Raw genomic sequence first — 16,308 nt, forward strand, 5'->3', positions numbered from 1 at the left:
TGCATGCAAGCGCAGAGCAGCACTAGGGGAACAAGCATGGGAGTTTGTGGAGCACTACACAAACAGGCAAACATGACCATCTGCAGGTTAGATAAACTAACAACAACAAAAAATGACTGGCAGATGTTGTGGAAACTCAGTAACACCTGCCTAAGTGGTATTTGATACCCAGAAAAAAACCACATGGGTATGACTGATGCAATCTTCAAGAAAGAAAGGAACAGCAGGGAACAAGAAACAGTGATAAAATTGCCTGGGAAGAAGTTTTATTATCCTTTAATAAAACTACTTCTTCAAATGTACACTCCTTGAGAAAGAGAGACATTTATCATGTGTATTTAATTAACACTTATAATTATTCTTAATTACCTATTAACAGGAGTCAGTCTATTCGTATTTGAGTGCCATCATCTAGCACACAAGGAAACTTTCTGAAAAATACAGGTAGAATCAAAAGAATAAAGAGTCTTTCCTCTTCATCTTTTGCTGTCCTATTGCCTTTGCCTGTAATTTTTGAGGGGTTTTTGGTGTGTCTCCATTTAATTTGCAGAATGAGAGGTTTGAAAACTCAGTGCACAGGATGCTACTTTGAAAAATAAGCATCAAGAAAAAGGAAGCATGAGTAATTTTGAACAGCTAATTTCTGGCTTAAAAAAAAATATCAAAACACGTCTGCTCAAAGTCACAAGCAATTTAAATTTAATTCCCACAGAAAAGGAAGGATGAAGGAACCTTCTTATTTAAACATCTGATCAGGGTCACGAACCACCGCAGTTCTGGATCTAAGGTGGTACCAATGGGCACGCTTTTACCTGCTGCAAACGCCAGGTACTTTCACAGTTAGCAAAACTTCATTTTTTAAAGGGATTCCAAGAGTATTACAACAGCCTGCTGTTATTTATATCACAGTAACTCCTAAAGTCTCTGACTGTTTTCTGACAAAGCAAAAGAAAAGGTACAGAGGCAACTTTTGTTTTCTAACCTGCTGACTTAAGAACAGCTAAAATATAAAACGCACATTTCTTAACTCCAAATGACCCGTCCATCACATCACAAAGACTTTTCTAAGGAGGAAAGAGATCTCTGCAAGATATTCTTCCATGGCAAAGCCTCCATGCAATTTCTCCTGTTTAAGAAGAGGCACCCTTCAAGTTCAGTACTGACCTCGTGGAACAAGGACACAAGGACGGAGCAGCAGATGCCTTCAGCGCTAGAAGACTGTCTCTGCTTTTATTTTCTTGTTTCCACTTGCATAAGCACACTCCCATCCTGACTGCACTAAGGGAGGAAACAAAATAAAATCCTTTTTTGCATCTCAAACTGCACTTCCCTAAGGATGGGAACTACCTCTATGAAAGCTGAATGTGTCTGCTTTAATTAGATGACTATTTAAATTTTTCAGCGTGTTTACCTAGACTCTTAATCTTTGTACAGTTCAGTTTTCCAGAGCACAGTGTAAAGCAATGTATAAATCTAGGGCTTTCAGAGCATCTTCCCTGACCCCAGACAGAAATAAGTATATATTACCACCAAGCACTCAGACTTGTAAAGCTATTGAAAGTTTTACCAGGCACTCATCTGCACTGCATAAAAGTTAAATATCTGGTCGAAAAAATTTTTTTAAATTCTCTGAAGATTACTCAGGAATTAGATAAATAGGTGTCGTTAAGTATTGGACTCTGATTCAAATACATATGATATTCTTTTACAATGATTACAACCCTGTAAACCTAGTTTCAAGCTATATTGTTTACTGTATTTAACACTGTCTTTGAAACTAACATTAAATAAAACTATTTTGACTTTATCATAGCAGTAAGATGTAGTGCTCTGTATATATCATAGCTGAACATGGTTGCTGTCTGTCACAAGCAAGCAGCATATTTTATTTCAATATACCAAAGAAAATATAACTGTACAGATAAAATATGTAATGCTGGACACCATATAAACACATCTTTTCTTTAAAACATATGTAACTTAAATCAGTGACCTGAATGCTTCAACAAAATTTAACAATCTCATCCAGATTCTTTCCTCTGTAGGTTTTTTCCTCCTAGTTTTCTGGTTAAAATAATGCTTTTCATTAGCAGCTACTGTTCAGCATCATTTAGGGCAAAATGGGCTTTTAAGCTAATTTTCTTTTCATACAGCTTGCATTGTTACTAGTAATACCTCCATAACATTGTAGTAGCTTAAGAGCATGCAAATTCAAAAGCTGTTTATGTAGCACATAATGAAGATTCAAATTACAAAAGCAGGTTACTGCAGCAATCCAAAAGAAAGCCAAAAACACCTTGCACCGTAAATACTGAATATTAAGGATAAAAACAAAACCCAAACATAAGCCTGTGCATAAGCATTTCAACTGTAATTTTAATGAGATAAAGGATGCTTTTGCACTGGGGTAAACATATCCCAAATATACACATAGCTTTCCTTAATGTGTGGCAAATGATTTTGTTATGTGATGATTAACGGTAACATAATTTTCATTTCACTATTTCAGAGTCATCTTAGTCTTTAGAATAGCCTCCCTGTTCTTTGAAGAGAACTCTTATATAACAGACTAGATGTTTTATCTAATTGTCTATATTTCAAGCTCATAAAGGTGTTTTCAAAGTTCTTCCAAGCAAAACACAGGAAAAAGTGTTGAGTTGTTGAAACACCCTTGTATGCAACACAAGAACGTATTTTATTTTAAGACACTTGTATCTGAAATTAACTTGCTTTACTCATAGAATAGTCTGCTTAGGTTATTAATAAAAACTCTGCTTGCTTAAACACTTTCATTTGTTACAGTTGAAAGATTTGATGGCTGTTCCTGCAGAAAGATTTTGGTAGCTTTTACTACCTGATTCCTAATTTCATTTATACTGAATTGCTAGGGAGAAAAGGAATTTTCTCCAGTTCAAAACCTTTATTTATTTGCTGAAGGCACTTAAGGTTAGAAAAATCACATTTTTCTGAAGGTTAATTGGTACTTTATGAAGGAGCAACTTTCACTCTGGAAACAACAAATCATAAAATATTAGGGATCTTTTAGCTCCCTCTGCTGCCCTAATCCTTCAATAAGCCTTCTTCTAAAGTCTGTCAAAAAAGACACCAAGTAACTAGGCAGGCCCTTAATCTCTTTTTAAGAAACACTTGGCATATTTAGTATGCCTAGTACTAAGATCAGTCTGCATAAAGAAAACTCTTTAAAGTATTATGTGATTTACAATTGTCTGCACATTTTATTACTTCCTTTCTTTCTCTGATATCTGCAGCGAGACAACTATGAACATTTTCAAATTTGGATGTCAGTTAAGAAAATTGATAGCTAATTTTCCAAAGAACTTGACATCTGCAATTCCCACTTACATAAGAAAGAGCTACATGTACTCACTGCTTGGAAATATTTATTCCTCCTTCCTTTTATTTACAGATCAGCTTACACAGTAGATACCAACTTTAGTAAAAATCCTTTTTTAAATTCAGGGAAAACCCAAGCATTGCCAAAGTAGGCCATCTCCCTCATTAATATGCAGAAATCTTGTCTTAACTGCCTAATTTCACAACTGCAATGGGTCAAATCACAGTTTACGCCAGTCAGATAAGTTCCATCAGTGGTCATGAAATAACACTTGGTATTTGTCAATCTGGTACTTTCCACTTGTTAAGAAGCCAAGCTCTCTATTACAGGCACAAGAAAAAGAAAACCAGGAAAGATAAAGCATTTTTTAAACTAAGTCACCCTGTATTTCAAGATTGCTTTATAAATTTGGAAAGAAAACCAAATTTAATTCATATCTGCTTTTTTCTCTGCATTCCTCCCGGAACCATCAATATTCCACATCAGCTATGAATTGAAGATTCATCTTACTAAATCTCATGCTATATAGCACCACAAACAGAAGAAAGAAGCTTTAAAAACAGATATTTTCTTATAGGGAAAGAAAGCCTACACCATATCCTTGAAAAGAAATTATTCCTTTATCGTGCACTTCTACTGCCCTTCAAAAGAGCAGAGCACTTGGGTATTTGCCAGTAATCAGACCTTCCCAAAGAAAAGCTGCCCTTCATAAAAGCAAATGATGAGAGATTTTATCTGAAATTTCAGAAATTTATCCCATTAATATGCACTTTCTTTTCCAATTTATTATCCCAACCAACTCTTCTTTTCTTAGGTAATAAAGCAGCACTGTTGAAATAGCTAAAATACATTTCAAGTTTTCTTCTGGGCACCTTTAAAAAGGAAGAGGCAACCTGTGTATAAAGAATAAGGTTAAGATGTATACCAGTGCTGCATAAAAAGGAAAAAAGGCTTGAAACGATTGTTGAGAAGCTCTGAGGTGTGCTAAGATGCTTTTGCTTCCTCAAAACCAGAACTAGAAAAACATCTAACATCTGTCTGGGGGCACATAGGGTCTTCACAGACTTCTTGTACTTGCATACACTACAGCCTTTGCTATAAATACCACACATGAAGTGCTCTGGTTTCAAGCAATCATCAAACTGGAAAAGTCACTCTCAATTTTGCAGTTACATTTCCAGGGTTGTGCTGTAGTTTAATCCAGAATGCCTGTGTAAACAAGTAAGAAGACATTTAAAGAGGAGACGCCCCTTTTTTCCTCCTAGTTCCACCTGGTGTCCCTACACTCTCCCCTTTTGAAGAGTTCCCTAAAGCTTGAAACCCCCCAAAGCAGTGGCTGACTGAGCACTATATATTATACAATGTAATGTATTTTGAGAAAATTCGCTATGTTCATTAAGCCCGTTCAGACAAAGTAAAATTTTCTTCGCACTGCAGCCACCTTCTGTTGCCTTCCTACTTTATCTATTTGCTCCCAACAAATTCAACAGAGGTCAGACATCCCCAAGGTAACTTCCAAGCAACGGTCAGTAAAACATACACACATTTAATTAAAGATTTTAGAATATAAGCAAATACACAGCATTGTTTACAGTTTTGTTACAATATAAAGTACGGTAATACCTTAATTAGAGATAACAACTTTTCAAAATGCCAAAAACATTTAGAATTTTTCAAATTACCCACAAAATGAACACATTTTATTTTTGCACTGTGACACTTCCAACTGTTCTGCCAAATGTATACTACTATAATTATGCTTTGCAATCACCAGCATCACCGGAGAGGGGGACAAAGAACAATATAATCAGTAACTAATGAATCTTTCACATGCCTTGATACTATTTATCTTCAAGAGAAGAATCCTACATGTTATTTTATAAATTGTGAAGCAAGTTTAATATTAGCATCTCAGAGTGCCTAGAACCGTGTCTCTATGTCTGAGTATAATTCACAGCTACTGGTGGAAGTTAGAAAACTTAATATCTGGCTTTTTCAAGGGACAGTCTTCAATTTCCACCATCTAAGTAAATTCTAGTTTATAGAACTATATAAACTGGGATGACAAAGAACATTTTATACCACCCTTTTGAGATGATACACATAAGAGCATGGCAGACCACTGAAATGTGCACGAAAATATAATTGCAAACATCTTCAGGATTAAAAGAAAATACTCGATTTCATATTAAGAAATCACTGAAGGGAATCATAGGTACCTCTGAGACAAAATTACTTACTCAGCTACATTAAGAGAACTAATTGCTCCCAAAGCAATAGATTCAGGTTTTTTCCTGCATTGAATAGCAACTGAAATTTAGTAGTACTACCATACTTTCGTTAACTCACAAGGCAATAGTAAATCCAGTGATGTCTCTTCAATTTGTTGCTTAATTTGCATGATCAGTTACTATAAGCAAGTGTGCAAATTACCTCAAGTCACAGGAAAGCAGTTCAACTCAAATAATATTGTGCATGCACAGTTATCTAACTTCCAAGAGCATTTGTGGTAATTCATTAACTCCACACAGAAAAAAGTGTGTGCAATCCTATGCATATGTTCCCAACGTGAGCATTTCATTTTGAGGATCAGGCCCATACCACTCTTTTCAGAAACTGAATTTCAACTCATCATCATGCCCTCCTCAAACAGGGATACAGACAGTAATGAAATGCTATATGTTACCACCAGAACACCACCAGTGTCTCTTTATGGATATAATAATGTATTAATGTCTCCCATCACAAGTTATGTTAAACAATTTATGAAAAAATATGTAGTTAGTAATAGTTAGTAAATCGCTGAGGCCTCTTTTTAAGTGGAATTTGCAATAAACATAAAATGCATCTTAAAAATAATTCTCTTCTGAAGGAAAAGGTTAAAAGAAGGAACCTATACACAAACTGATGAACAAAAAAAGCTGACAGAGAAGATAAACCACCTTTAATACCTATACAGCTCACTATATTTCCTGAGCTTTGTAAAACGTTATGCATATTTCTAAACTATAAAATATTTAGGTTGTGTTACAGAAGGCACATATATCAAAGAACAACTCTGCATATTTAATTTTTAAACCTGAACAGGACCATATGTAGGGAAAAGCCTTTTTAAAACAAACCAACCCCCTCGTTTTTATCCCACTTAACACAGTTGCAGGGATAGTGATTTAAAAACATCAGCCAGAGACGTGTTTACAAACCTCAAAGAACATTTGGACATTTGAACACACAGACAATCAAGTGCAGAATACAGCTCAGACACTTTAAAGAGACAAAGTGGATTCCTGTAACCACAAAATCTCAAGCATTTTTCCATATCCATTGTTTCACCCCCTCTCCTCTTGATCATCTTCTGCCTGGTATTTCCACTCTTTTTCCAACAGCACTATTCATCTAGAATGCAGTAAATGGGATTAGGAAGCAGAGGTGGCTAAAAAAACTTCTTTCCCATATTATTTTTCGACTGGATCAATTCCCTGCACTGCATGGCCACACAGATTTTACCACAGGACGCAACAAATTCTGCAGGGCTGGGAAAAACAAGCCAGAAAAAAGGCTCTGATTAAACAGCATCACTAGATGTGAACACGAAGCCTGGGGAAGCCACTGCTATTTTTAAACAGTCACAGTGGCTACTGGTCTGTCACCTCTGTCCCTGACAGCATTCCTTACTGCATCATCATAGACTATTTCCATCTTAAATTTTCCTGTTGATCAATACAATAAACCCAAAAGGAAGCTGAAATTCCACCAAGTGGGTTGAGCTGATCTACCTGCTGGCTGCCATCAAAAGGAACAGGTTTCTCTGTCCTCCTCACAATTTGCCAACTCAGCTGGCTAACACAGATAAAAATAAGTTAACATCCTGCATTTTTTATTGAGGGGTCTGATACAGAGACCCTAGGACCTGAGACTGGGAACAGAGAAAAGGACCATGCACTGCATCAGCACAGCCCTAGGTGATATCCAGATGATCCGACTGCAGAGCTGCCCAGAAAGAAGAGCAGCCTTCCCTAATTTCCCATCCTCAGCAGCTAGCTCCCCATTTCATTGAGCATGGATTAGTCTCCAGTGAGCAGATTCAACTGACCACTTGGCCAGCCAGTCTAGGTGGGAGATGATAACAGTTTAGAACTAGCAATCAGGGGCGAGCTTGGCCAGTTTTAGTAGAAACTAACAGGGCGATTAATCATCTAAACTAAATGTGTAACTGCACCCTTTGATACTTTGATGAAATGTCTTTCTCTGGCTATGTCAGTGTAAACTGTCCCCAGGCCCCTTGTTGATCCTTTCCAACTGCCCCCTTCAATGCAACTGCTTTGTCAGCAGAACGGTGACCTGGGCTGAGGAATTCACCTAAATGCAAAATATACTATCAAAAAAGTTTATTTTTAGTACGAATCATCTTTTCAATCGAGCTCATTATACGGTTACACTCACATTGGCACAAAGAAGGGAAAAAAGAAGGACAGAAATCAGCTGCCAGGGACTGCTTACACCAACACAGCTGTTAGGAAAAAGTCTCAAGACCACTGTGTGGAGGAGCAAATGTTTCAACTGCAGTTCACTGCTTCAGTATTAGACATGATGTGGAGACCATGTGCCCAGAAGACTGTACAGTTTCCCTAGTCATATCAAAACAGGTTAGTAAAGAAATTAACTATTCCCTTGCCTTTTAAGGAGAAGCTAACATTTTAATATAAAAATTCATTTAGCACAATCATTAGTGCATACTCTTAAAAATAGTATGCCTTATCCCATGACCTCCTTCCACACCAACTCTAAAAGTAAATGAAAAAAGAATACACCAACTCTAAAAACAAATGAACAAAAAATAGACAACTCAGTCATTTGTGACTCAAGGTAAAATGACTGACCCAATTGATTACACACCTTTCACTAAAATCCAGGCCATTTTTATTAATACTCATTAAAGTTTGGGGGTATTCTGGGATATTTTTTTTGTGTTTCATTTTCTACTTCCTTCCTAGGATCAGATACACACTGTCAAATCAACCTATATAAAGCAAGCCTGTAGAGAAAGGCCCTAGAGGGTGTTATGCAGTCATCCTATCCTTTTGTGATTGCTACTTTATATAAACTGCAATCTTTCACAATGTTTGGGTAGAATAGTGTAAAGTACTAAGTTGAAAGCAAACTTAACTGTAGAATAGTACAGAGTTCACACACTAGTTGCTTTTATTGGTCTAGATCTGTTTTCACACAAAGCCAGCTTTTGTACACAGTTAATATAATCCCAACAGGAACTGCAACTCAATTAAAAATACCCTGAATGACCAAAAGAAAAGAGTTCCAGTCTCCAGAAGTATCAGTAATCCATGAAACTGACGCAGTTAACATTAGAAATTGAAACGTCTAACCTTCAAATATACGATCCAGACGTTGCCGCTTCACTTTGTGTTTATCCATTAGAGACATAAGAGTGGAAGCTCAAAGAACGTCTCCACACAGCTTGGTGATGGTCTTCTCAAGCCAGCCACAAGTCAGAAATGCTTACTGTCTTTTATAAAGTTATTTTTACCTGTGAAAAGAAAGATAAACAAACTTGAAAATACAGATTTTTTTTTTCTCTCCCTCTTTCCAGAAAGATGATCTATATCTAATTTAAACAACTAAGAAAACACATAAAGTTCTTAAATCGTATTAGGTAACCTGGTATTTCACAACAAACTGCCTTCTAAACACATAGAAATGCAAAGCACACAGCACAGTTCAAACAAGCCAGTGTAAGAAATGCTCCAAGACAGTTGCTGTTTTCTGCCTTTTGACACTCAAATACTTTTTCACCCTTTCACCAAACACACCGCCAGCTAAAGAAGGTATCTTGGGCAGGCACAGGTACATCAGTCCCATAAAATGACAGAAATGTGTCCACCTGGAATGAAACTGGAAAGCCACACTTTTGCATTGTAACGCTCGCAGCAAGAGAAAATACTCTTTTCATTCTTAACTTTTAAGCTTTCGATGATAAAGTAAACCAGAGTTTGACACTTGGAAGTTGAAGGAAACAATTCAAGGGGCACAGACCCAAGGAAATGCATCACAGTAACAACACAGAGCGCCAACATCTATATCAACCAAATGGCATTTAAAGCAGGTTTATGCATGACTAGGCAAGCTCTTTGGCAGCAAATACAACTAAGCACTTTTCAGATACCGTGTAGCTGGGCAAGACAGCATAAGGGTATTGCAACAAGCAGTCTGCATTTTAAGCCAAACCACTGAGAAGCAGGAAGGGGGATGGGGAGAGAGAGAAGAAAAATCCCTCACAAGAACCTAATCATAGCAGTAGATTATAAAATGCACATGAGCAAACGGACAGGCTACAACTAAGTATACGGATCCTCTAAAAAGCATAATCAGAGCACCACTGTTATCCACCTTTAAATATCTCAGTAGAATTTGAGAAACAAACTCAGCAAACACTGTATGACAAGCACAGTGCACATTAAAACCAGCCAAATATTCCACCTCCCTGTTTCTTTTTATTCTTGCCCAACAGCTTTTCAACATCAGTGGATAGCATTAAATGGCCTTCCAAGTGACTGAACCTAGAAATCTGCTTGTTTCTTTCTAGAGGCTAAACTTTTCTAAAACCAAACACAGGTACATTTTATCAACATATTAGGAAGATTCACGCACTCTGAGTGAAATGATAAAGAAAAATACTTTGAATATCAAGCAGTTCTTGATACCACATTTGCATTAAAATAGGTATCTTTGCCAGCACTATCCTGCTTGGTGTATTTCAACTTTTAATGAAGTTCCTTTCTTTCTGTATATTTTATTTTTAAAATGGAGTTAATGTGTAATATTCATCATGCTTTTAAGACTTGATTCAGCCTCATCCTCGTCTTGACTTTCCCTCCACGCCTCTTTTTCTTCATCTTCAAATTCAAGATTCTTCTGCTGTTTCGCATAATGTCTGATTCTAGCTGAATATAACATACCATCATGAATGGGAGAAGAAAAATTCATGAAGAATGCAGAAGCCCAGTTTTTTCTCTTTAAAAAAAAAAATGTTGCCATTTTAGAAATTTTCTATTATATTTCCCAACATTGATTATTGTTACAAAATACAACATTCTTCAATATTGAATGCGGCTCTGTTATAAGACTGCACAAGCATTATATCAAATCTGACACACATTTTAAAACCTTAAAAGCTAGCTATACAGCCACCTGCCTTTGCTTAAGTCAACACCCCAAGCTTGTGTAGAGGATCAGTCCTAAACTAGTCTTTAATTTATTTGCTTACCACGTCTGTTTTATAATCTACTTCCTTCGATAGTCATATACAAAGATCTAGAGGATAAGTAACAGAAACCAGAATATAATGAACATTTTAAATACTAGTCTCGGTTTAAATTTTTATAGCTTATTTAATTTCCCGTCTTGTAGAAACATATATGCCTGCTGGCGTCCTTGTGCTGTTTTGTTTATTCATTCAGCAAAAGATTTTTCCACTGTAGTCATTCTACATACAAAGCTGGATGACAGCTGTAAAAAACAGACCATCTGTAACTATTGACCTACCACTGAAAGTGTCTCCAGATGTTTTCTATCTGTCTACAGTAGCTTCAAAGCGTACCATTTAAATCAAGTAGGTTTTTCTTTTAAACATTGTTTTAAAACTATTTTTATTCATCGTAAATTGTCATGTTTCAAAAAAACATTTTCGAGAAAAAAAATTAAATGAACATGTTAACACAGTTCTAAATTTAACCCTCACACACTTTTATTACACTTCATGTTCTAACACAAAGAGAAGATGATGATATGGGAAGCACTTCCCAGCAAAACAAAAGCCTTATAATTATGGGAGCATTAGTTACTGCAATTACTAGACCACAACATGAATAATTGTATTTGAGAAATTCACTAAAAATACAAGCACACTGCGTAATGAATTAAAAATCAGAACACAAAATACCAAACAGTATTTAAGATCAGACTTCTGTAGTTCAATATTTTAAGATAAAGTGAGAATCCAAGTGATTTAAGAATATATACTGCTTGTCATACGTCAAGTATTAGCTACAAAGCCATCTGAGATAGCATCAATGTACAGAACACTTTTGAGCAGCACAAATTTTAGATTAAAATATACACTGTTGAAAACAATACTGGAGTTTTTTCTTTCAGATAAGCAGACAATTCCAGTGTTTGTGAATATTTTTAAAGAGAATATGCCTCTGGGTATTGCAGTCTGGAGCATTCAGCTCTTTCTTGAGAAAGGAAAAGCTTTGCTCTTTGAGACTTCAAGATAAAAGGAAAAGGGAATCTCCAACATTTTATAGGAGAGTGAGCAAATCCTACACACTAAAACAGGAATGATAAGTAAATAAGTCAATTTTGATTAGAGTTTTCAAAACTGTTAACACTAGTAATGGAGTAAAGGGTAAACATAAGCTGTGAGAAGATTTGAGGGCCTATTCAAACTCCACAATCTTCTCTCCAGAGAAAGAGGATGAAAAGGAATCAAACTAAGAAAGTTTTTTTAAAAAGGCAAACCAATAGGCTCATTATACACATACTTGTAGGTTGAGACAAACTCCACATTATTAGGGAAGAACTCCCCTCAAACCCAAACGGTTGCAGCATGCATTGCAGGACCATTTCCTTTGCATCAGTCTATCGGGAGAATTTTGTGTGGACCAGATCATATTTCCACTAACTGAACAGGTGGGGAAAGTATAACAGAAAAATTGTAAAGTGTATCATGGATCACCTCAGATTAGTTATCCCACTCACAAAAAGATTCAGAGTATAAACTCTTCTGAGCACAGACTTTTACCTGTACATCTAGGAACCTTTGCCTCACTGTCAGCTTCCACTGCATGAAAGTATTTGTAGGCTATACCAAATCAGATGATGAAGCGTAAGAAATCCAAAACCGAAATGAAATTCACAGAACAGACTGATAGATCATTAACACATCAAGAATAAGGTCATGAAGTTTCATGTTACCCTTGGGAATCTAAACCTTCATTTCATTTAACCATTCTAATATATGCTCCTTGGTCTAAAACTACATTGAGTTACTGAACTATTTTTTTTCTATTATTGACTTTCAAAAAGTATAATAGAAGGCTATTGTAAGAAAAATTGTAAGTATGTTTATATTCCATATTCCATTGCCATCAGTTTTTGATGACTTCAAAAATTAAATAAGTTTCCATGACAACCCAAGACTAATACTTTGCTTCTCTTCCCTCCCACCCAACCACTAAGCTCTCTATCTTCCATGACACCTCACAACCCTTGAAATGGCCATTTCGCACAGCCCTGGAAGCAATAAGTAAACATAATGAAAATGTTGTTCCTCTTGTTATAAATATTTTAATTATCCTAAATAATTATATATTCCACAGTAACTGTTTGTTTCAGATAGTAAACAGATCATCTAGTCCAACCCTCCTGCCATGGGCAGGGACATCTTTCACTAGATTAGGTTGCTCAAAGCTCCATCCAACCTGACCTTGAACGCTTCTAATGATGGAGTATCCACAACTTCTCCAGGCAACTGTTCCATTGCCTCACCACCCTCATCATAAAATATTTCTTTTTTATATCCAAATCAACCACACCTAAGATTTCATGGTAGAACAGTCACAGTTATCAGTGAGCTGGATGGTATGCTCAGGGCAACTGAAGTTGCTCACGGAGCAGAAGGATGCCTTCTGCAATGACTACAGTTGCAACTGTATGACCACCAAAGCGAACCCCTTACCTCACATTTGTTTACCTGAACAGGTGAGAAACAAAACAGTTTGGGGTTTTTTTTGATGCACATGAGCCTCATGGCTGGATGTCAAATATTCCTAGCATTGAGATATTCTGTGCCACAACTGGTTCCCCAGCTCACGCAGCTAAAAGCAGAGCACCAAAGTACAAATTTAAACCATATGCTCTGAAATTCTGAAATCCATTTTATGGACTTCACTCTTCCCAAACATGAAGTAGTAAGCTTTTCTGCAAAACTAACTCAAGGCACAAGCCACAAATAAGAACTACTCACTCTATAACAATTATTGACGTCCCTTAGAAGTTAAGTTTCAAGCTTTCCCCTTTTCTGGGAAAAGAAGAGGCTACGACATATGCTGAAGACAACTTAGATTGCAAAAAAGTTATTACTGAGAAACAGAAAATTATCTAAATTTCAAAATATTTCTGTAGTACGAAACAAAGTATCTTGTGTTTGGGAAAAGAGAGGATAGTATCAAGTTGATAAACAGCAGAAAGTAAAATGACATGTAAAAACACTACGAGAAATTAACATTCAAATAAAAACAAAGGTGCATTTACATAGTAAAGAAGTCAACTTTCTGAGACTATGGCAAGAGATGGGCTCTAACTCTGAGAAAGGGAAAAACAAAGTTGATGATGTAATAGAAAAACACTCTACTTGAAAAAGCTCTACAATTTGTGGTTGGAACATTTCTAGTGTCAGTAGCAGCAGTATTGGTTCTGTAGAAAACAAAAAATTTGGATCAGAGGAATGGTGGTTCATAATGGAACCTAGGTGATACTAGGTTACACAGTGTACTACACCTAAACATAGAATATGACTTTAAGATTAATATCTGAACTCCTTTTTTCTTTCTAAAGTTCAAAAGTGTTATTCAAAAGCACTCATCACCAGGAGTTTGAAAAATGCCCAATTAAAAATATAGAGGAACCTCAAATAGGAGGATGAGAAAAAGAGGACAAAGACTTTTGTTTGCACGTTTCCTCAAAATGCAGAAATAGTAGGACTGCTGCAACAACACTGGAAAATTCTATTTGGAAGTTTGGCAGGGAAGCATTTGTTCTTACATTTTATTTCAGGCTGCTATCCTTTCCTGGAGATACTGTGACTTATACTAAAAACTTCTGCAGTATAAAACCATCACATCTCTTTCACTGTATTCAGAAAAACTCTTGCAAAGATTTAAACTACATCTAAAAATAAGTGTGGCGCAAAGAGCAGAACAAAATGAGTTTAATTGCCAGGAAAAAAAGTATTAGGTCAGACTTTCTGTGCAAAAATTGAAGTTATTCCATCTTGCCTTACAAAAATTCATACTGAATTAAGAATATATAATTATATTTGCCTGTCAGACAATTTATCTTGCCATTAAGCGTGGTTAAGCCACTTTGCCTTACCATTAGATGTCAGTACAGTCTAAGAGAAACTGTATAGGGAGCTTCAAGATCAATAAATTAATCACAGAAGTGAAGCAATTGCTGAATTAGATGCCAAAAAGAATGTTAGATACTATTCAGAAAAGGACTAAACCCCCAAACATTATAATGGTATTACCTAAATCTCAAAAAGATGGAGAACTAGAAAAAGTGCCAGGACAAGCAGTAAGTAGGTCCAAGGCACAGAATAGCTTGCTGAAAAAGGGAAAAAGAAATGTGCTGGTACTCCCTGGCCTGAAGAATACATGACTGTGGGGAATACAACGAATATAAAATATGCACCATGTCTCAATTCAATGTCTATGGAGCACACAGTGAAAGAGTAATCCAGAATATTAAAAACAACAGGAAGCTTTGTCATGGAGTATGTAATTAAACTGTAAAGTCTGGTGTCACAGATACTGTGGATGCTGAAACCAAGTGGTTCTTAAAAGGAATTAGAGAAATTTATGAAAAACCTATCGGTGGTCACTGATAATAATGGCCACAATGCTAACCCAGGTCAAAAATCCATAAGCTGGTAAATACCAAAGGCAAGAAAAATGTCAGTGTGTGCTTGCTTTGTTCTCATACACAGCAACCGCTGCACTATGTTACACTGACCAAACGTCCATTTAGCTCAGCATCCAACAGTTGCCATGGAAGGAGATGCTTCATGAAGAGCAAGAGCAGAACAAACACGATATTTTCCTTAAGCATCCACTAGCGGCCGCTCTTGGAGACAGGACACAGGACAGATGGACCTGCAGTCCCTTCTGACACATGCGCACACCTTACATGCTTAGGAAATGCAGAGATACACTACAAAACGGACTGATCCAGCCATGCCGAAAGTGAGGTCCACAGGTCACAGAGATGCACAAAAAACATCCTAATGCAAAATAAAACTGAAACGAGTTAGTACTATTATGCCTAAAAGATACTGATGGAATAATCAAACTGAGTCTCTCCAATATAAGTTGGAAGAGACATCTAGAAAATTATTATTATTATTATTAAAAAACTGCCAGTGCCATAGACTCCACCATAGCACATGGTAAGCTCTTCCAGAAACAAGTGTCCTTTACTACTGGCTGGTTTTCTTTAATTGTCAGTTTAACTTAAACTTCCAGTCATCAGATTTTCTGACATCTTTGCCTGGCAGATGGAAGAACTCCCTGATGTTCTTTGCACAGGTACCTCTTAGGTACCACCAAGCCACCTCTTGATCTAGTTGCAGAAAAGACCAAGCTCCTTGATACTCTCCTAGAAAGTCACATTTCTGATCCTAAATTGTGTCAAAACTTTGCATCCTTAAATTCAAGAGCATGTACTGGTCTGTGAGTGCTAGACAAGACAAAGCCTTGCAGGAGCAGTTACACCGATGTCCAATGCAGAACCACCTTTACCGCTCTCCTTCACAGTCCTCACATACATTCTGGGACCACTCCTAAGATGAAGAGACTTTGCACTTGGTTCAGCAGTTTATTCATCACCGGTGCAGAGCCACTTCTTTTTAGGATGGGGTTCTCTGCCCTGTGGTACAGCTGACAGTCTCTCATTCTGTATTTAAGACCTAAAATTTGAACACAATTTGATAGAGTACAGCTTATCAAAGCAAACTTGATTGCTCTGCAGCACTTCCATCTCCCTTTTTTTTTTATCACATCAGCAGTTTTTACTATATTTATCAGTGAAAGGTTTTTTTCCTGTTGATAAAAATGTTCAAAATAAGGTCAAGAATGCCCCTTGTCAGCATGCCA

General features: G+C 36.6%; 1 protein-coding gene across 4 annotated transcripts in view; it reads right to left on the reverse strand.

Annotated features, from left to right (window-relative positions):
- The window catches only part of CTBP1 (C-terminal binding protein 1), a 248,124-nt gene that overhangs the window by 185,673 nt on the left and 46,143 nt on the right, over positions 1–16,308 (reverse strand). For 3 of the 4 annotated variants that reach the window (XM_074865540.1, XM_074865541.1, XM_074865539.1), the window contains exon 2: positions 8,740–8,900. In XM_074865540.1, coding sequence (XP_074721641.1) covers positions 8,740–8,797 — 58 coding nt within the window. In that variant the 5' untranslated portion in view covers positions 8,798–8,900. Of the gene's footprint in view, positions 1–8,739; positions 8,901–16,308 lie in introns of those variants that run through there. The other variant, XM_074865546.1, reaches the window with a different exon arrangement.

This window comes from Strix uralensis, chromosome 4, assembly GCF_047716275.1.
Source record: "Strix uralensis isolate ZFMK-TIS-50842 chromosome 4, bStrUra1, whole genome shotgun sequence".
NCBI lineage: Eukaryota > Metazoa > Chordata > Aves > Strigiformes > Strigidae > Strix > Strix uralensis.